General features: G+C 41.1%; 1 protein-coding gene across 2 annotated transcripts in view; it reads left to right on the top strand.

Annotated features, from left to right (window-relative positions):
* Positions 1–15,376, top strand: part of Zc3h12c (zinc finger CCCH-type containing 12C) — a 52,443-nt gene extending 37,067 nt beyond the window's left edge. For both annotated transcript variants that reach the window (XM_076925187.1, XM_076925186.1), the window contains exons 3-6: positions 153–292; positions 4,731–4,965; positions 7,424–7,530; positions 8,071–15,376. In XM_076925187.1, the coding sequence (XP_076781302.1) occupies positions 153–292; positions 4,731–4,965; positions 7,424–7,530; positions 8,071–9,467 (1,879 nt within the window). In that variant the 3' untranslated portion in view covers positions 9,468–15,376. The remainder of the gene's footprint in view (positions 1–152; positions 293–4,730; positions 4,966–7,423; positions 7,531–8,070) is intronic.
* Positions 15,377–21,116: the final 5,740 nt, after the last annotated feature.

Below are 21,116 nucleotides of genomic sequence, written 5' to 3'. Positions count from 1 at the left end.
AGTTAATTGAAGTCAACTGCTTTGATTTTTCTCAGTTGTATAACTTTACATTACATTTTATTTTTTTCCTATTATAATTACGTGGGCACTTCTGTTTATAAAGTTGAATTTAGGTTTCGTTGTGCTTTAAGTATTCTAAACTAATTTTTCAGCCATGGAAACAAAGAAGTATTCTCGTGCCGAGGAATAAAATTGGCAGTGGATTGGTTTTTGGAAAGAGGCCACAAAGATATAACGGTCTTTGTTCCTGCTTGGAGAAAAGAACAGTCCCGACCTGACGCCCTCATCACAGGTGAGCTTCTCACACACAGCTGGTGGGGCCATGCAGGTGCTTGGTGCTCTAGAGACGCTTGATCTGCTTCTGTTTACCCAATTTATGTGACTGCCATGGTCTTGGGTGCATTATTCTTTGCCAGTTTGAATAGAATATAATTGTATTTACTAAATAGTATGTATCTTAGTACTTTCTTGTTGCTGTGGTAAGACATAAGGATGGAATGAAGATGGCAGCAGGAACAGCTGAGAGCTCAGTAGGCATGATGACATCAAAGCCCTCTTCCAGTGACACACACCCTCCAGCAAAACCACACCTCCTAACCCTTCCCACACAATTCCACTTGTACCTGTGATGGGCTGTCTTGTAGTCCTTCCCAATGAATAAGGGGAGGAATTACTATGCTTTTAGATTTCCAAGTTCCCCTTAAGGAATGAATTCCAAGAACATAAGCAGGGATGTAGGTGAAAGTCTAGAACCAAAAATTCAGTGTACAATTATTTTCAATAGAAAAGAAAAAATATTATATACTCACTTACTCACTAGAATAATAGTTCAATAAATAGAACATTTTTTCAATGATCCAGTGTTTAGGCAAAAGTGTGTGTGTGTGTGTGTGTGTGTGTGTGTGTGTGTGTGTGTGTGTGTGTGTGTATGTGTAAGTGTTCCCATCCCTGCATGCACATCCAGGGTGTGTGTGTGTGTGTATAAGTGTTCCCACCCCTGCATGCACATCCAGTGGCCAGAAGTCAACAATGGGTGTGCGCTATTGTTTTCTGCCTTACATTGTGTAGAGGCTAGATTGGCTGGCAGTGAGTTCGTGTTCTATCTGCCTGTGTTTCCCCAGCAGTGGGATCCCGGTTCCAGGCATCTGAATTGCTGGTGATTTGAACTCACATCCTCATGTTTGTGCACCAAACACTTTACCCACTTAATACTCTCCCCAGCCTATAGACATAATTATTTTAGAGAATATAGTATTATGTAAAACTCATGACTTGTATGTGTAAGTGTATATGTATGTGTATAAATTATATATATAAATTGTATATTGTAAATGTATGTGTATATATATGTATATGTATATATATGTGTGTATATATGTATATGTATGTGTATATATGTATGTGTATATATGTATGTGTATATATAATGTATGTATATATATAACTTGTATATGTATGTGTATAAATTTATGAAGTGTGTGTCTGTGTACATATATCAACAGTAGAAAAATTCACAGAAAATGACTTAAAGGAAATATAGAAGATGCTAAGTGTCCTCTAAGTTGTGTCTTTATGTTTTCATCGGATGTTCATTTCTCCCTATTTCTTTATACTTCTACTTTACTAATTTTTTCATAAGTACCTTAAAATATTTTGATACACAGTAGGTAGGGTATGATAAACTAAAATGAAAAGGCAACAACTGGGCCTGGGGACACAAATCTGCAGTACTGGACTTTGGGAGGCTGAAACAACATGCTGGCCATGTTACCTGTGCTCCTCAGCAAGAGCTTGTCTGGAAAACAGAGGAAAGGGAAAGTGATGGTGCAGTGTGCACATGTGCGCTTTGTGCACCTCTGAGATCACCAGTGGGGCACAGCTGAGTCAGGGGAGAAGTCCCAGCATGCCAGGCCCCTGGAAGACAGCAGGATACAGCTTACTTTGTAAAATGATGGAATGATAGGCTTTTAAGTACTTCCTTCCCAAAGTAATACTTTTCTTGACTAAAGCCCTCAACCACATAATCTCTGGTGAGTGGAATAGTTCAGTTCTCTTTCACTAGGTATAAATAAATAAATCATACATTACAATTTTCAATCATGGATTCAGACTAGCACTTTTGCTAATCTAATATTCACTTAACACATACTCAACATGCACTAACCATGTTAGCTTACGAGCTAGCTATTAACCATGTTAGCTTACTAACTATCTACTAACCATGTTAGCTTACGAGCTAGCTATTAACCATGTTAGCTTACTAACTATCTACTAACCATGTTAGCTTACGAGCTATCTACTAACCATGTTAGCTTACGAGCTAGCTACTAACCATGTTAGCTTACTAACTATCTACTAACCATGTTAGCTTACTAGCTAGCTATTAACCATGTTAGCTTACTAACTATCTACTAACCATGTTAGCTTACGAGCTAGCTATTAACCATGTTAGCTTACGAGCTAGCTACTAACCATGTTAGCTTACTAACTAGCTACTAACCATGTTAGCTTACGAGCTAGCTACTAACCATGTTAGCTTACTATCTACTAACCATGTTAGCTTACTATCTACTAACCATGTTAGCTTACTAGCTATCTACTAACCATGTTAGCTTACTAGCTATCTACTAACCATGTTAGCTTATGAGCTATCTACTGACCATGTTAGCTTACGAGCTAGCTACTAACCATGTTAGCTTACTAACTATCTACTAACCATGTTAGCTTACTATCTACTAACCATGTTAGCTTACGAGCTAGCTACTAACCATGTTAGCTTACGAGCTAGCTACTAACCATGTTAGCTTACTAGCTATCTACTAACCATGTTAGCTTACTAGCTATCTACTAACCATGTTAGCTTACTAGCTATCTACTAACCATGTTAGCTTACGAGCTAGCTATTAACCATGTTAGCTTACGAGCTATCTACTAACCATGTTAGCTTACTAGCTATCTACTAACCATGTTAGCTTACGAGCTAGCTACTAACCATGTTAGCTTACTAACTATCTACTAACCATGTTAGCTTACTAGCTATTTACTAACCATGTTAGCTTACGAGCTAGCTATTAACCATGTTAGCTTACGAGCTAGCTACTAACCATGTTAGCTTACTAGCTATCTACTAACCATGTTAGCTTACTAACTATCTACTAACCATGTTAGCTTACTAACTATCTACTAAACCTGTATTTTTTCAAGATGGAATTCTCTATGCATCATCCCAATAAATGTTTTTCTCAACTTCACAATCTCTTTCATATGGAGATTAAGCAATGATGGTGACTCTTGGGCTGCTTGCAGTTACTCTGCAGGTTTCTTCACTGAGGTTCAAGCCATAGCATCCATCTATCAGCAAACACCTCTCAGTGAGAAAGGGCCATGAGTTGAGTTACTCAGGGGCATGAGACAGGGGATAAACCAGAAACTTCAGAGTATGCATCCCTTAGTGTTTCCTTTGTTTCATCCAGTCCATAGACATTTCTTGAGAATCTTTTAATGTGCTTGATGGGCTGGATGGGTGCTGATGGAAGGACCATTGGACAGGGTACTGTGCTGCCTTCCAAATGTTGTTCAAGATAACACGCAGAGTAATTATAACATGCTGGGTTCTATCATTAAATCTGGGCTTTAAGAATTGCACTGGCTTTCTGTGAAGCTTAAAGAGATCAACAGTAACATGATTGAAATACATTCAAGTTAGGTTGAAGAACACGGTCTATGGGGCACGGTGGGGAGGGGATAGAGCTTCCCGCCACATGTGCATGTTAACTCATTTACTCCTCACAGCCTGCCCACTGCATTTCAGAAACAAAGAAGCAGTTTCAGTGAGATTGTATTTCCTCATGTGGACAGTAGCAGACCTTGAGTTTTATGCATGATTTCTTTATTCTGACATTCACATTTCTCCACTAATCCATTCTTTAGTAGCCACTGAACACTCACAGATAAAAGGTAACAGGCAATAGCTCTCTGTTGAAGAGGTGGGTGTTTTGAAAACTACTAACTGGCATATATTACCACATTTCAAAGGGCAGGATGCAGACCGTGTAGCGACCATGACTGTAGCGACGCTTCTGTCCCGCTGCCTTCCTCCTCGTGAGCCTGAGCTTTGCAGTGTTGCCTTTGCTTCCTCCATTACTACACGTCCAGTTCTCTCACCACCACAGCTCCTGTTTAGAAAGAAGCCTACAAAACATACCCAGAGATGAGAGGAGTGTGAAGCACGTACAGCTTAGTGTGACTGTCCCTTTGGCACAATATTAGAGAGGCTGTGTTGTCACCCAAGTGCTTGTGGCTTTAAGGCTAGAGCTTTAATGAAATTTCAACAATAGAAATTTCTATTGTTGAGATTATGCTACATCTGACAACTGAGAGTCATAATCTATACACTCCAGTTCCCATTTAAGAAAACAAAATCCTCACCAGGAACCTGGAGAGATAGCTCAGTGATTAAGAGCACTTGTTCTTGCAAAGAACTTGGCTTTGCTTCCCAGGACCTAGATGGTGCTCATAAGTACCTCTGGCTACAGTTCCATGGGCTCTAACAACCTCTTGTGACCTCTATGGGTCACAAGACATACATGGTGCACAGTCCTGCGTCAAGCAAAATACTCATATACATAAAATAAATACCTTTTAATTAAAAAAGAAAACCTCTCATGTGAAAATCATCAAGTATCTAATTATGTATTTACTTCTGAAATTCTACCCTTTTATTATTGCAGATCAGGAAATTTTACGTAAACTAGAGAAGGAAAAAATCCTGGTATTCACACCATCACGGCGTGTCCAGGGCAGGCGAGTGGTATGCTATGACGACAGGTTCATCGTGAAGCTGGCTTTTGAGTCTGATGGTATAATTGTGTCCAATGATAACTACAGAGACTTGGCAAATGAAAAACCAGAATGGAAGAAGTTCATAGATGAACGGTTATTGATGTATTCCTTTGTCAATGACAAGTAAGTAAGCCGACTGTCCCCAGGAGCTGCAGTAATAGCCTTCCCATTTTGCCACTGACTGGATCTGAAACAGGCTTATTTTGACCACCAGTTTCCCATTAATCCTAATGGGAACCAAAACTGAACACTTGCACTATAGACTGCCAGTGTGAGCTTTGTGCCCTTCCCCAAGGTTTTTTTAGACTCTGTCTCAAGGACCTGACTGACAGAAACATCTATCCCCTGACCCCCTAACAATGCCTGTCAAGCCCACTTAGAGCGTGCTAGCTTACTAAAGACACACATTTAAAAAGTTTTGTTTTTTTTTAAATGAAGGAAGACTGTGGTCATGACTGCAGACTTGAAGTTAGTAAAACAGTAATTGACATGAACAGGCACAAGTTACAAGAAGTAAATATACTTACAAACATGTGGAAGACATTGACCTATTGTTAATCTAAACCCAAAATGAGTTTATTTTCTCATCTGATTAATTCACAAAAATATGAATACTTGTTCTATTAAACTTGTTCTATTACTTAAAGTGCATCAAAAACTAGGGCTGGAGAGATGGCTTAGCAGTTAAGAACACTGCTTTTCTAGAGGACCTAGGTTAAATTTTCAGCATCCACATGGCAGTTCACAACCATCCACAACTCCAGTTTCAGGGGATCTGACAATTCCTCTGACCTCTTTGAGCACTCATACCCTTGCTACAAGACATCTGCAGGCCAAACACCCTACACAGAAAGATAAGTAAGCTTAAACATTTAAATGCATGAAAACTATTGTACAATTTAGCAGAAGCTTCAAAAATATCTTTACACTCTCAGCCTTAGGGTTGTTTCTTAGAATATATAAATGACGACAAAACAAAAGCCAGATAAGCTAGTTTCTACACTGAGAGTTACAGGCATTCTAAGGTGATCAAGCCCACTGTAGAGAGACCCATCAAACTGCAGTGCTGCTCGGCTGTTCACTGCTTACACTTGTTATGAAGTCTTGCAAGAAATGTGCAAATTGAGGGTTGGCACACACCTGTGGTCTTAGCACTGTATAGGCTGAGACAGGAGAATCACAAGTTCAAGACAACCTGGGCTACATAGTGAGACTCTCAAAAGGAAAGAGAGTCATGGAAACATGAGTAAACATGGAAAATATTTTTATTTAGCAATGCTGGGTATGACTCAGGTTACATGTGCTGTACCACTGACCTACAGTCCTAACCTCTAGTCTTTTTAACTGCATTTTTCTTTTGTCATAGTAACACATATTAACATATTAACATACAGTAACATATTATATATTATATATATGTTACTATATGTTAATATATATATTAACATATAGTATGTTAATATGTTAATATATATTAACATATTATATATTAATATGTTAATATATATATTAACATATAGTAACATATTAAGCGATTTCCTTAGCCATTTTGATTGCTCCTCTTTGAGTTCTTATATTGCTCACAATCTTCATTTTACAGGTAGACATTTAGGCTTATTTCAAGTTAGAACAAAGATGTAACAAGTATTCAAATTTATTTCTGTGCATGATTTGTGAGTTTTCTTTCCTCCACTTGATATTTAATCAAGTGACAGGCTTATGTCCTTAGATTTAGTTCCTCCAAAGCTCACATATGCATGTGAGGCAAGCATGCTGCCACCCTCAATTACAGTCTCAACACTTTTGTTTCTTAGTCTTTTTGAGACAGGGTCTATTAACTCATTCAGACTGACCTTGAATTCATTCTGTAGTCTAGGAAGCCTGGATATGCCATCCTCTTGCCTCCTCCCACTGCCAAGTCTAAGAGTCCTGCCCCGTCTCTCAGCCTCAGGCAGCCGGGACCACAGGCATGCTCTGCCTCCACACTTTTTTTTTTTTTTTTCTGTCTCCGCTGAGAAGCCATTGCTACAGTTGGAAGAGAATTAGAGTCCTGTACAGTTGAATCTTGACTTCAGAGTTGGATGTCAGATACAAAGTGACTTAATTCATCAGAACCTGAATTAGAATTATTTATTGATCTATGGAGCTTGTACTTGGAAATGCAGTGGCGTGTGAGGCACATCTGGCACGTGGTGGTGTCTGTTCTCATTGCTGTCACTCCCTTCTCTGCCTGCCCTGCATTCCCTTGCCAGACTGGTGTTGACAGAGCTCTCCTAAGATGCCCTGGTAATCAGTACTCTAATCCTTATAAACATCCCAAGACTGAGAGAAGACAAAAATGATAGGACACACTGTCACAAAAGTTATTTAAATTAAAACAAAATACAAGTTAAGATGAAAACTGAATATTATAGGAGAATGTGATTTAAAGTTTAAAGTTTTTTTTTCTAATCTTGTAAATATTAGTCAAAACACTTGGAATAAAATTTCAAAAGAAAATAGAATAAATGAACATTTATATCCTTAGGATTAAATTAACCTTCCTTTTGTGTGTCATTCTTTATTGTTATCTTTGTGACAGGTTCATGCCCCCAGATGACCCTCTTGGCAGACATGGCCCAAGTCTGGATAATTTTCTGAGGAAGAAACCCATTGTTCCTGAGCACAAAAAGCAGCCTTGTCCCTACGGTAACTATCCTTATGGATACTTGACATGTGCCTTTAGAGTACAGTGCATTGATAAACACTGAAAACCTCACATGCTGTATACTATGTGCTTCTTTTGATTATAAGTAAATTTAAGGAAGTGTGCTAGCCTTAAACAATTGTCTTTTTACCTATTTGGGTTCAACATAGGATTTCTCAGAGTGAAAATAGTGCTAATTCTGTTTGAAGTTACTTTTTATGGGAATGAAAATTAGGAATTCTTCTGTGTAGGTATGAATCAGGTAAGTGTAGCTTTGTTGTGTTACAGCGGGACAGTTGCTCTTCAAAGTCCACTTTCCCACCCAGTTGTAAAGACCTGGAAGAGAAGAGGCAGATATGATCTGAGAGATCAACTGAGAGCTTCCTTGGTGTTCTTAGTAAGCAGGAAGAGAGCAAGGAACACACTAGGACATAGCCCAGCTCCCATTTCTGCCTTTGCTACCCGAGTTCAGAAAGCCTGCCTCGCTGACTGTGCAGGATCTCCTGGTGTGCTCCTTTACCTAACTGATTTTATCTTCATAGGAAAGAAGTGTACGTATGGACACAAGTGCAAATACTACCACCCGGAAAGGGGCAGTCAGCCTCAGCGTTCAGTGGCTGATGAACTTCGTGCCATGTCTAGAAACACAGCAGCCAAAACTACAAATGAAGGGGGACTGGTGAAAAGCAACAGTGTTCCTTGCAGCACCAAGGCTGATAGCACTTCGGACGTTAAACGAGGTGCTCCAAAGAGGCAGTCAGACCCAAGCATAAGGACTCACGTCTACCAAGACATAGAGGAAAAGCTTCCCACCAAAAACAAGTTGGAAACCAGGTCTGTACCTTCCTTAGTTAGTATCCCGGCCACGTCCACTGCAAAACCCCAAAGCACTACATCTTTAAGCAATGGCCTTCCATCTGCAGTTCTCTTCCCACCTCAGGATCAAAGACCACAGGGACAGTACCCTCCAATGATGATGGCAACCAAAAATCATGGAACGCCAATGCCTTATGAACAGTATCCAAAATGTGACTCCCCTGTTGACGTTGGATATTACTCCATGTTGAATGCATATTCTAATCTGAGTATCTCAGGCCCCCGAAGTCCTGAAAGGCGTTTCTCATTAGACACTGACTATAGAGTAAATTCTGTAGCTTCAGACTGCAGCAGTGACGGGAGCATGAGCTGTGGGAGCAGCGACTCGTATGTGGGGTACAATGACCGGTCCTACGTCAGCTCTCCTGACCCACAGCTGGAAGAGAGTCTCAAGTGTCAGCACATGCACCCTCACAGCCGCCTTAATTCCCAACCCTTCCTGCAGAATTTCCATGATCCCTTAACCAGAGTCCAGAGTTACAGTCATGAAGAACCAAAGTTCCATCCCAAGCGTCCTCTTCCACACTTGGCTATGCACCTGCAGCACCCCGCCGTGGGTGCCCGCTCCAGCTGTCCTGGCGATTACCCCTCTCCACCAAGTTCAGCACATTCTAAGGCACCACACCTAGGAAGGGCCTTAGTGGCCACGAGAATAGACAGCATTTCTGATTCTCGACTCTATGATAGTTCTCCTTCAAGACAAAGAAAGCCTTATTCTCGCCAGGAAGGCCTGGGAAGCTGGGATAGGCCAAACTATGGGATGGATGCATATGGCTATCGGCAGACTTACTCCTTACCGGATAATTCCACACCCCCGTGCTATGAGTCGATCACCTTCCAGAGCCTGCCTGAGCAGCAGGAGCCCACCTGGAGAATCCCCTACTGTGGAAATCCACATGATCCTCCGAGGTACCAGGACAGCCGAGAGAAGATTTATATCAATTTGTGCAACATCTTCCCCCCTGACCTTGTAAGGCTCGTCATGAAAAGGAATCCTCACGTGACAGATGCCCAGCAGCTTGCCGCAGCCATCTTAGTGGAGAAATCGCAGCTGGGTTATTGAAAAGATGATGCATCTTTGTGGTGTTGAGTAGTTTTTTGTTCAGCTCAGTTGCTGAGGGACGTTTGCTACAATAGCACATGTGATCTCCTTCTCAGCAGGGAGGTTATATAGTATCCATTTATGTGAAATACTGTATCATGGAATCTGGACGGAACCCCGCTTGGTGGACTTATCACGGGATTGTTTTACATTCAAACTTTTTTTTTTTTTTTTTTTTTTAACATTTCCTTTTTAAAGCTATACACTTGGCTGGAAATGTGTCCAGTTTGATTTAATAGATGTATCTGTGATCTTTGATATTCCTCTTTGGTGCATCAGGGGTTTATACACAGCACTTTTTATCCTTGTTTCCTGTCCGATTAACTTGGTGTTTGTCTGTCAACTGCAAGCAATTGCAGTATCTCCAGAGTGTGGAGGTACTGGACTAGACCTAGCAAACTGTTTCCTCAAGCCAAGCTTAACTAGAATCCTTTACAGCTTTTTAAGTTATTTTTATTTGGGGAAAGTGGGCTTCTTTGTGCTATAATCATTATTTATAGAAACAAAGATATACTACAGCACTGACTTTATATTTAAAAAATATATATGTTTCCAGTTATGTTAAAATGGTAATAGTACATATTAGAGTGATTCCCAGTATGGCACTTTTTATTATTTTATTTTTGTTTGGATGTTTCCTGTTAAGAAAATTAGTTATTTTAAATGGTCAGTTTAAAAGAAAGCAGATGCAATCAATGGAAAAAAAAGTTTCCATTTTTTTTTTAATAAGGTAAAAGCTGTAACTGTTACAGGTTAAAGCTTTGCTTTCCAGCTAAAATGTGCTTTTTGACAGCAGGAATGGGCGTGAAGTCCCTGATTTCCATTAACATGTATTTTTAATCTCTGTCTTTTTGTGGGCGGCACAGTACTGGATGAATAACCCTTTCTCAGTACTTGCCTGTTTTTAATGAATCCAAGTATTCTCAATGCAACTTTTATATTTAATACACTCTAGCTTTCCTGCTATTTATGGAGGCTGGCCTGAGGTGGTCTGATGTGTTGAGGACATGCAACATTTACTGATACTGCACTATAGAAATGACAGCAGAGGACTTGTAAATGGGAACTTAAAGGTTTTGTAAGATATTGTATATTTTCCATTTTCCTGAAGGTAGTTTTTTGGGGGGCCTGTTATATTATTAAGGCCAGACTCTTGCCACAAATAGTGTAGTTTTAGATACAGACTAAAGTCTGTTCTAGTATTAGTAAGGGATATTTCTGGTTGCAGTCATGGGTTTTGCTTGCTGCAGTGACCTTTCTGAGCATCAGGAGATAGATTTATGATCAGTGCAGACAGTGTTGTGATGGACAGAAGCTGCCTCTGATTTTACTTGTTGCAATGACAAGTCCAGCTCTGCTCCTGTGGTCAGCTCTGGCCTGGATGCTCCTGCAGTCAGAGAGGCAACACCCTGAAAACCAGAAAGTACCTTTTACTGTTGATACAAATTGTATCTTTTTAACAATAAGAACTATTTTGATTTGTAGATCTAGTTAAAAACACAAATGTGTAACTATAATTAGACTTTTGGGCAACATTTTATCCCTTATTTAAATGCAAAATTTTAAAGGAAAATTGAAGTCTAGAATAGGATAGAAAATAAAAGTAACAATTAAGGTAAATAAAGGTGTCTGTCTTAGTTTTATATATTAAAATATATTAAATAAATTTATTGGCATTTTCTTTTTCCTAAACCTTACCTAGTGTGAACTTAACTTAAAATAAAGGTAAAATGCTGCCTGAAAATAATGTCCAAGCATCTTCGACTAGGATAACATTTTCACTACTTGTGTGACACCATGTGTCACATGGAGTAGGGTTTGGTACACAGTAAATGCTCTAAACGGCATTGTGCATATTAGCATAGCCAATCATCTGAACCGTGTTCAGCAAACTTAATTCAGGAAAATGATGTTCTACAGTTACTGCTGTTGTGTTTGAGTGAGTGTGGCACACAGCTTTACCCAGAATGCTGCAGGTGGTGCCATCCCAGCCATCCCGAGTGGCATGTCTGAAAGTGACACAGCCAACCTCTGAAACTGTCCTTGATCTTGTCAGTCATGATCTGAAGGACAAGTTGAAATATGAATGCCAAGAACAAGGTTGCAAGTGTGGGGTTCCTCTTAGCCAGGCTACCCAGGCGCATTATGAGGCGAGGCTAGGAAGTCACTTAATGAACATGTCACTTTTGCTTCATATTAGCACTGTGACTGTTTGGAAAAGGGCACACTTGACTAAAATGATTTAAGTGAGATCTTAGGTTAAAAGGGTATGACTTAAAATTTGGCCTTCTTACGTTTTTAGCTGCGGTTGCCCTCGTCTTCATCTTTAGTATAACCTTTGCCAGTGTGTGTCATGGAGTAGGTAGCTCTGACCCACCCACTGCTACATTTTTTCAGTGCCATTGGCTGAGAAATTGTGCTAAGAAAAGGTTTTCTTATGACAAAAGGGCAGTCTGTCTGTCCCCTTTGATGAAGCACCAATGCTGCTTTTAGACATTAAGATTAAGGTGATTGGCAGATTTTAGCTACATCAATTTCTCAGAAAAAAAAATTCTCAGGTAATAAGTAAAAGGAGTCCATTTATTAAATTCATAGCTGGTCATAAACCTTAATTTTAGCTAAAATACTTCTTCCTGATCTCTAATTTCTATTTACCAGACTAGCTAAAATAAATAAATAAATAAATAACCTGAAATGGTGTGCTAATGAGTAGTAAAATGTCAGAATTGGTCAGCTGATTTAAAAGGACTCAGACTGTAATATTCTGCCCCTGAATAATAGACAGTCAACTGTACTTTATGCAGTAATAGCAGTTTGTTGTCCCTGTGTTTTAGTCCAGAGGGAATAGTATCTAACTGGCCAAAATGGCCCTCAGAATTTCCTCTTTTCTTGCATGTGATACAGACATTTCAGTCTTGTTACCCTAATGGGAGTGTGTCACTGACCTAAACAGTGAAAGTAATTAATGGTTGCCAGTGTAAAATATTTGACACTGGTGGCAACTTGAATTTTTGTTTTTATGAAAATACATTTATGAGAATATATAATTACCTAAAGTGGGTGTTTTATATATAAACATGTTTGTTATGAAGTATTAAAAAAGGGGGGGGTTGTCTTTTAATGAATAACATTTTTCTGATTGAACTGTGTCTTTGAGTTGTGAATGACCAAGTCTGGGGTCTATTTGACCAATGATAAGATTCAGAACCACTTACATGGAAAGAAACACTTGGTTTTATTCTTGGTATTTTTAAAGATTATTTTGATAATTTTAATAGAATGTGTAATTTTTAAATACACAAAAGTAGTATTGATTATACAAATGATTATTTAACACGTCTTTTATGGATGTATCTATATGTATATAGACAGTAATATATTTATAAAACAAATATACTTTATGTTGTATTTTTAGTTTGTAATGAGTGTAAGTATGACTGTGTGTATGTGAGCAAGCACACACACGTGTGTACACATGCATACACGTATTCATGTATCTGTCTGCCTTTCTGTGTTTGAATGCTGAAACCTTTTTCCCTGACTTACTGGGATTTACTCTAAAATGTATTTGATTTTTGCTCCTTTTATTACCCTTATTCCTTATTCAAGATAAAGTAAGAGGTACGGTTTTCTAGTCTGTCTGTTGCCAAATGGCTCTTCCATTTTATTAATCTCTAATTCTTAGAGAGTGCCTGACATCGAGCAGATTATGGCTGGAGATAATGATTATGTTCCAAATATATTAAAAGTGACTCCCCAGCTGTGATGTGAAAGTTTCAAGATACACACCAGTGAACAGAGTCAGCCTAGAAGATGGAGTCATCCACATACGAGGACTCAGGGAGGCCTGGTACCTGTGACAGGGAAGAAGCATGTGTTCTAGATACGCTAGAAGAAAACTGGAGGTGATGGGCCAACAACTCTCTCTGTAGCATCTGGAAGTAAAATAATTCAGGCTTCTTGAAGAATCAGATAGTATCTTTACTGTACACCTTTGCCTTTACAGTGTGAAAGCCACAGGTAGCATAGAGATGAAAATGTGACCTTTTAAATAAAATTTTATTTACAGAAACAAGTAACAGACCAGATTTGACCAGTGGGCCATTCCCCAGCCCTGTCCTTGAGGTAAGAAAGGCAGACACATTAAGCAGTAAATTCTTGTGCATGTTAATATAATCAACAATAACTGTATCTCAGCAACCATCTAGAGGTAGTATGATAATCACTGGTGTCCTTCAGAAGATGACTGTGTGACAGTCATATCAAAGCACTTGTTAAGGTATTTATTAAGTTCATCACACCCACCATTTGAGATGTTACTTGTCTAGCCACCAAGAAATCTGTAAAAAACGGTATCAGTATTGGGAATTTTGCTTAAGTACTTATTTTTAAATAGGAATCCTTTATCTTTTGTTTCTTAGTGGCCTTCTGGGCCAAAAACCAGCCTCTTTTAAAACTCAGTCTATAATTAGCCACATTTTTCCAAGATTGCATTTGTCAGTTACATTTTTCTGGTTTTTTGTCTCCTGATACTTAACAGACTTACTCTTCTTTACACAGGATTTTAAAGATTAGCATACTGTAACTTCACAGTTTCCGATGTTTCTGTAATGTTTAAAACTGACTAGTCCAGTGAGTGTATCTGTTACATTATCACTCTTAGTAAGAAACCTGTGTCTTCTTTCTCTGTCTAAATGTTCACTATGGAGTTTTTAGATAGCTTAGGGACTGCCAGGGGAGTGGTGTTCTTATGATCCTCTCTAAGTCTGAAAGGATTGAAGGTCCGCACCAGGGAGCATGCTCGTCCACACTGCTTCATTCCTGGTATCTCAGCAATAACACTTCTTTACAGGATTGTGGGACAGCTACGAAAACCACCTCCTACTTAAAGAGTTAGACTTTCTTTTAAACTTGGAGTGCAGTCCTGGCGTTAACAGTGTTGATGTTGTGTCTGTTATGTCCTCTCACCTCCTGCCTGTCAGTCACCCATATTATAACAACACTGTCAGAGTTAGACATGGCTTTCCCCTACGATCCTCAATCCTTCAGATGTAAACATAATTTCAGGTTTTGACCATTTGGCAGTAGAAAATATCTATGCATGTTTTCAATCCTTATAAACCGGTAAAGTTTCATTTCTTAATCCATGTACTGAACTTTCTATCCAGGTATTTCAGGTGAACAACAAGATGTTTCCCAGAAAAGCTTCTACCCCTTCTCCCTAAAGCAGCTCATGTCTTAAGAAGAAGAAGTACAGTGGTTGCTTTGTATGGTATAAACACATACATTTGCATATGTATGTGTGTGTATATACACATTTCCTCTGGGGTTTTTTAATTATAAATTTTCAACCTTCTGTGAAATACTCATACATGGCCAAATACTGCAGACAGGTCTGTCCCCGCTGTCGGCCTCTTGTCCCTCCCAACTGTAGCTGTTTGCCAGTAGAGAATTTCCTTACTCATCCTCCAAGCTTTTCTTTCAGGAAAAATGAGGTAATGAATATGTTTAGAGGAACCATTTTATAAACATATTATTCTGTTTATCTCTATCTGTTCTGTATGTTTCTATTCCAAAAACAGTGGAAACAGCTATATGATTCTGCATAGAGGGGGAAATACTAAAATATCCATTTTTCCTGTGGTAGGTTGTTGTTACATGAAAAAAAAAATCTCATATGACAGCATAGATGCTAAATAAACAAAGCGTGTCCCTCTCTGTCCCCCTGGCTTTCCCAGACCCTGTGGTTAATGACATTGGGCTACTCTGAAAGTTGTAAACATGTTCAGCATTGATGTAAATGTTAGAGCCACAATTAATTCCTATTAACCTGAAATTAAATGTCAAAGACAACTAGTCATGATTCAAAACATGGTGAAAGTGTTTTCTTTCTCTTAGTCTCAAGATGTTTTGTTTCTGGTGATTCTGAAGTGTCTGGTTGTTTAGCTAAGACAGTGTGATTGTGGATAGGGACCTTAACCACTGAGTTTGTAGAAAGGCTGGTTAGTGTGGGTGTGCTCGTTCTGATGAAGGCCAGCAGGGCATTAAAAGGTATTGAGCAGGGTTTTCTTCATGGGGCAGTATGGACTGGGTGGTACACCAACTTGGGGAACTGATACATGTGAACTCTAAACAGGTTCCTCGTGCATCCTCCAAGGTCTCTTTCTTGTAAGTTAAACTGGAGGCTAAAAGCAGCACAGTCAATATGAACAAGTATTTAAAATGGAAAAAAGCAGATCAAATAAATAATAGAGAGATAAGGCTTTATTTTGTTGATAGATGAGGCTCAAAAACCTAGATCACAATAGAAACTGTTTCATTTCTTTCAGAGGTTGGGAGAGACTGCAGACAGAGGTCAGTATGTGCTTGCAGCACTCATCAGTATGACAAACAGCACACACAGTGTCCGCCCTCTAGCATTGACACCTTTTTCTTGTTTCCAGTACATGAGGAGGAGAACTCAAGGTCAGGGCACTACAGCACTGAGCTCTGCTCTTGAGCCTTGAAACTGAATGGGATCCCTGCTGTTCTCCAGAGCTTGTCTTCCTGACGCAATTTTATGATCATTTTTGGTTAGTGGAAATATTCTACTTCTGGTCATTGTATCAGGATGTTCTGATTAAATTCTAGTGGGATTTTCCTCCTCTGTCACTTCCCAGACCTTTGATTTTCCTCAATTGGTACTTTCTGTTGGCCATTGTCAGCTGGTCATCTGCCTCTTCTCCCACTTTATTATCTATGTATGAGCTGTAACTTGCAGTCTCAGACTATGCTCTGGTTGGGCTGCACGTGCACACTGGAGCGTTGATGTTCATAGCTTCCAGAGACTCCAACATATCCAAAAGCAATAAATCAAAAGCAACACTTAGAGGGAGAGACCTCCAGCCTTCCCAGGTCTACCTGAGCCCAAAGAGCAGGAGTTGGAGTAGAGTGCTAAGTACACCTAGCGCTTTCTTTTCTCGGGTCCAGTCTTGTCTCAAGACGAATGTTAGCACACACTGGTGAGTTAGTACACGGTCATGCACTAACACTCATTACATTCATACTCATCAATGCATGAAAGAGAAGTGTCACAAAACAGCAACTGTAATGCTGAATTTATTCAAAACAAAGTACCTGTCCCTGGGCCTTTGCCACCCTCCTGTCATCCCCCAGTTCAGAGGTAGCTGCAAAGCTGAGAGCATCCTTAACTGCTTCTGGCAGAGAACCCAGCCAAAGTTGTTCCCTGACAGGGATATTAGGATAAGCTAGCTGCCAGGAACTGTAGAAAAATGGGGAGTAACTGAAAGATTCTCCATCTTTTTCAAAAGAACAAGAAGTCTCTATGGTAACAGAAACTGTGACAAACCCCCTGGAAGAGTTTGGAGCAAGGGCACAGTGGCTTTATCGAGAGCCTTTGGAGTAGTGCCCCCATGTGAACATGACTTTGAGCTTGAAGTCTTCCATTGTAGATGGAATCTTTTCCCACCTCGTGGATCTTCAATTCAGTGATGATGACAGAATGTGGGGCTCAGGATGAAGGAGCCTGGGTGTACACGCATGGAGACGGCTTGTTCTTCTCTAGGGCAGCCTCTGGTCCAGAGAGTAGCCTGTGGAGATAGGGAGGGAGGACTCCTGGGGCGAGGAGTCCCACTGATGCTGTCTTCTGTAGTTCTGAGACAGGAGACTGTGATGAATATCAGAAATCCCTTCTCCCTCACCTGGACACTGCTGTACTTTAGTCCGGCTACTCACTTGGCCCCACTGAAGAAGCCAGGTGTGTAGGCCATAGCCCACTGTCCAGCCCTGCCATTTCAACCTCTCTAAAGCAATGGCACATTCATGTACAGAGGCCACAGACTGGCGAAGGGAAGGCGTAGCTGACAGCCATGAGTGGATATTTAAGGCTACATACAGAAGTCCCTTACACATTGGGCAATGTTTTGTGGCACTCCTGGTTTTCTTCCTGGATGTCAGTTCCATCCAATCCTAACAATCTTGATCAAGATATGTCCTCTGGAAGAGATGTTTCAGTTCCCATAGGACCAGAAAACTGAGGAAGTGAGCCTGCCCTCAGCCCTTCTGTTTTTTCACTGGTGGCACGATGGGCACCTCAGCCCTTATCAGGACCACATAGCCAGGATTTGTGGATGATGAGATTCATAAGTCAAATTTCTTTGTCAAGTACCCATGTCCTATAGTCTAATACAAGAGATAAACTAATGCCCTGTTAGATTTTCTATTGCTGTGATGAAACACCAAATTGTGAAGGAAAGTGTTTATTTGGCTCACACTTTTATATCATAGTCATCAGTGAAGGAAATGAGGTCAGGAACTCAAACTAGAGAGGAACCTGAAGGCAGCGGCCATAGAGAGGTGCTGCTTACTGGCTTGCTCCACATGGCTTACTCAGCCTACTTAATAGAACCTAGAACTTCCAGCCCAAGAGTGACAGTACTCACAATGGGTTGGGCTCTTCCACATCAATCACTAATTAAGGAAATGCCCTACAGACTTACCTATAGCCAGATCTTATGGGGACATTTTCTCAATTGAGGCTCCTCCCTTTCAGATGACTATCTTGTGTCAAGTTGACGAAACTGGTCAGCACAGCCCCTCACCAGATAGTCCCCATGTTTAGTTTCGATGGAAGCTCATGACCCTCAAAATGCCCAGGAAGGGCATCGGAGGCTGTATGGAGGTAGATGACTACTGAAGTCAACTTATGGAGCCTTTCCATAATACAAATGAGTTGGGTGGCAAGGAAGGCATTTACACTAGGGTGGACGAGATTGCAAGAAGACTAGAAAATGGAAGAGTCTAGGCATGGATACCTACAGAGGCTTGCCTGGGAAGCCATACTGGGCTGGGACATTAGAAGTCTTCACTGGCTTGGCATCTATCAGCCTTGATGGTAAAGGTTGGAGAAAACACTTGATATGGCTGTCACAAAAGCTAAAGGTATTTGAAGGAATTCTTGTGTTGGCTGAGTAAAATCAGGCAATGAAGAGTATATGCAGATTAACTCGTTATGTGAATTCCAGTAGGTGAAATCTCCCTACCGGGGATGATACCCATTTCAGGGAAAGCTTGGGGTCTGGGAAGCATCCCTGTCAGTGTCCCCTCTTCAGCTGACCCCTCAGACGCATGCCCATTCTGAAGACTTGTCATGCTGTCTCATGATCTGTGGATGTTTGACTTTTACAATTCAGTGAAAAGCTGAATCATACAACTCACTTCTCCTACCCTTGCTGAAAAGCCTGGCTATGTGCTTGTTTATCTGTGCACAGGGCTCTCGAGAGAAAATGAGACTGTCCTTAAACCCCCGTTTCGGGAGAGAAGTGCAGCTAGCGTCCATTTATGTTGGGTTCTACCCAGTCTGAAGTGAGTGTAATGCAGAACCACTGTTTGTCCCCAAAGCCATGGCCAGAAGAGGATATTGATTTGAAAGAGTTACTCATGCTGATCAAGGAATGTTCACTGGTCCCTGTTTAGCAAATGCCACCCAGCTGACTCGGCCTGGAGAACATTTGGTTCTTGCAGTCTCTGAAGAGAACAATAAACACAACTCTTCCCTCCAACAAGTGCTTCTAGGTCTCAAGTGTGGTTCCTAGGGAAGATGCCTTGTTCTCCCCTAGGAATGTGCTAGAAATGGAGATGCCTCAGGCAGGGCTGTGGTCTGTATGCTCTGAGAAGGCCTGAGAAAAGATGCCAGCGTGGTTCTTAGCAAACCTTCCAGGTGAGTCAGATGTACATCAGATGAGAAACACAGGACTAAGCAACAAAGCAAGAGGTTGAGTAGGTGGGGGTGGGGACCACAGTGAACCTGACTGGAGCTCCTTGCTGGAGTGTACAGACCTAGCTGGGGTAGCTGGGCCTCCTGTCTACCACTGAATCCCAGGAAGGCAGGCCCACCCTCCCTGTGGTCAGGCTGAAAGGTGGGGGTAACTGGAATTTCTGCAGATTGCCAGCTCCCCCAAAAGAAAATATGAGAAACAGTGTTATCCTCCAGTCAATGCCTGCATCTTCTTGGGAAGGAATGCAGAGTGCATCCTGAGCCAGGCCTGGAGTGCTCATCCCATGTATGGGTTCTCTGGAGAGAAGGGAAACCTCCCTACCCATGTGCTTCCTCAGGTATTGTCTTCTTCCTGTCTGATGGTGACACTGTAGACTCTGGGGTTGAGCCATCAACTTCCAGTCCATTTGTCCAATGATATGCAGAAGAGTCTCTAGTCATGCCACTAGAGCATGAACAGAGAGGGCCTTGTGTAGCAGGCTGGGCTTGGTGAGCTCTGAGCATAAACACTTTTAAAAATATATTTATTTTAAATGAGTACTCTGTCGCTGTCTTCAGACACACCAGAAGAGGGCATCAGATCCCATTACAGATGGTTGTGAGCCACCATGTGGTTGCTGGGAAGTGAACTCAGGACCTCTGAAAGAGCAGTCAGTGCTCTTAACCTCTGAGCCATCTCTTCAGCCTGAGCATAAGTACTCTTAATCCTCCTGCCTCCGTGGCCTATCTGTACCATCCATCCAGCCACCTTCAGCAAAGGAGTTAAGGTTCAGGGCTGGAGAAACTGGTCCAAGGTTTAACCACTAATTCCCACTAATTTACAGCAGGTCACACACTACAGCCCAGAAGTATGGCCTGTTGAGGAAATCCTTAGTCATCTTCAGCCTCTGCTTCCAGACCGTCTCCCAAAGGACTATCCCATATCCCACCACAGTCATGTCTTTTCTAATGGCTTCTGACTGTGTCAGTCACTAGCCCCAGCCAGGATCTATCCAGCAAAGCAGCACTGGCTGTGGAGAGCTCTTGAGCAGTAGACTGGAGTCTCTAGAGGGTCTGCTAAGTGGAATTAAGGATGGGCTTGAAACAATCCTACAGCATGGCCAGGGGCCGTAACTCCCGCCTGATGAGTCCCATGTGCTTCTGATCCTTATTTATTATTTATTTACACAGAAAGTGGCCTTTCAAGTACTCCAAACCCTCCCTTGCCACAGTACATTCCAATCTAACTGTACGCCCATTTCTGTTTATGGCCCAGGAGAGGCCTACTGAGAATTTGATAAGATACCACCACTACAGCAAAGCATGTGACTATCCTTTAAGTTATAAAACAAGTGCTGATAACAAGAGACTTTTAAGTGCAGGAGAGGACAATGTGAATAAACACTCCTTGATCGTAGATAAACAGTGTTTCATTGGTAAAGGGCTGTCTGCTCACATGCCCTCTGTACCACCCCCCCGCCCCCCTGAAAACCTCTGACCAATGGAAAAACATCTCTTGTGACATACTTTGGTTTTTATGAAAATCTTTAAAGTTTACCTTTGTGCCTGGCAAGTACCTGACACATTCTTTGCAGCACAATACATTCCTAAGGTGACAGTTTGCAATGTGACTCAGCTATCTGAACAGTCACCCTAATGTCAGACCGCTGAGTCACATTGCAAACTGTCACCCAATGCTTCAGTCCTTGCACATTCAAACCTCCCTCAGCGAGGCTGGGTGCCACTGCATGAATTACTAATGTACCTCACATCCCAGGTCTGCCCTGAACCCTCCTCACTCTTCTCCAAACCCTGGCCTGAGTCTTAGGAACACTCACTGGTGCAATTGGAGAAGA

This window comes from Arvicanthis niloticus, chromosome 26, assembly GCF_011762505.2.
Source record: "Arvicanthis niloticus isolate mArvNil1 chromosome 26, mArvNil1.pat.X, whole genome shotgun sequence".
Taxonomy (NCBI): Eukaryota; Metazoa; Chordata; class Mammalia; order Rodentia; family Muridae; genus Arvicanthis; species Arvicanthis niloticus.
This window is presented reverse-complemented; position numbering and strand designations above follow the sequence as displayed.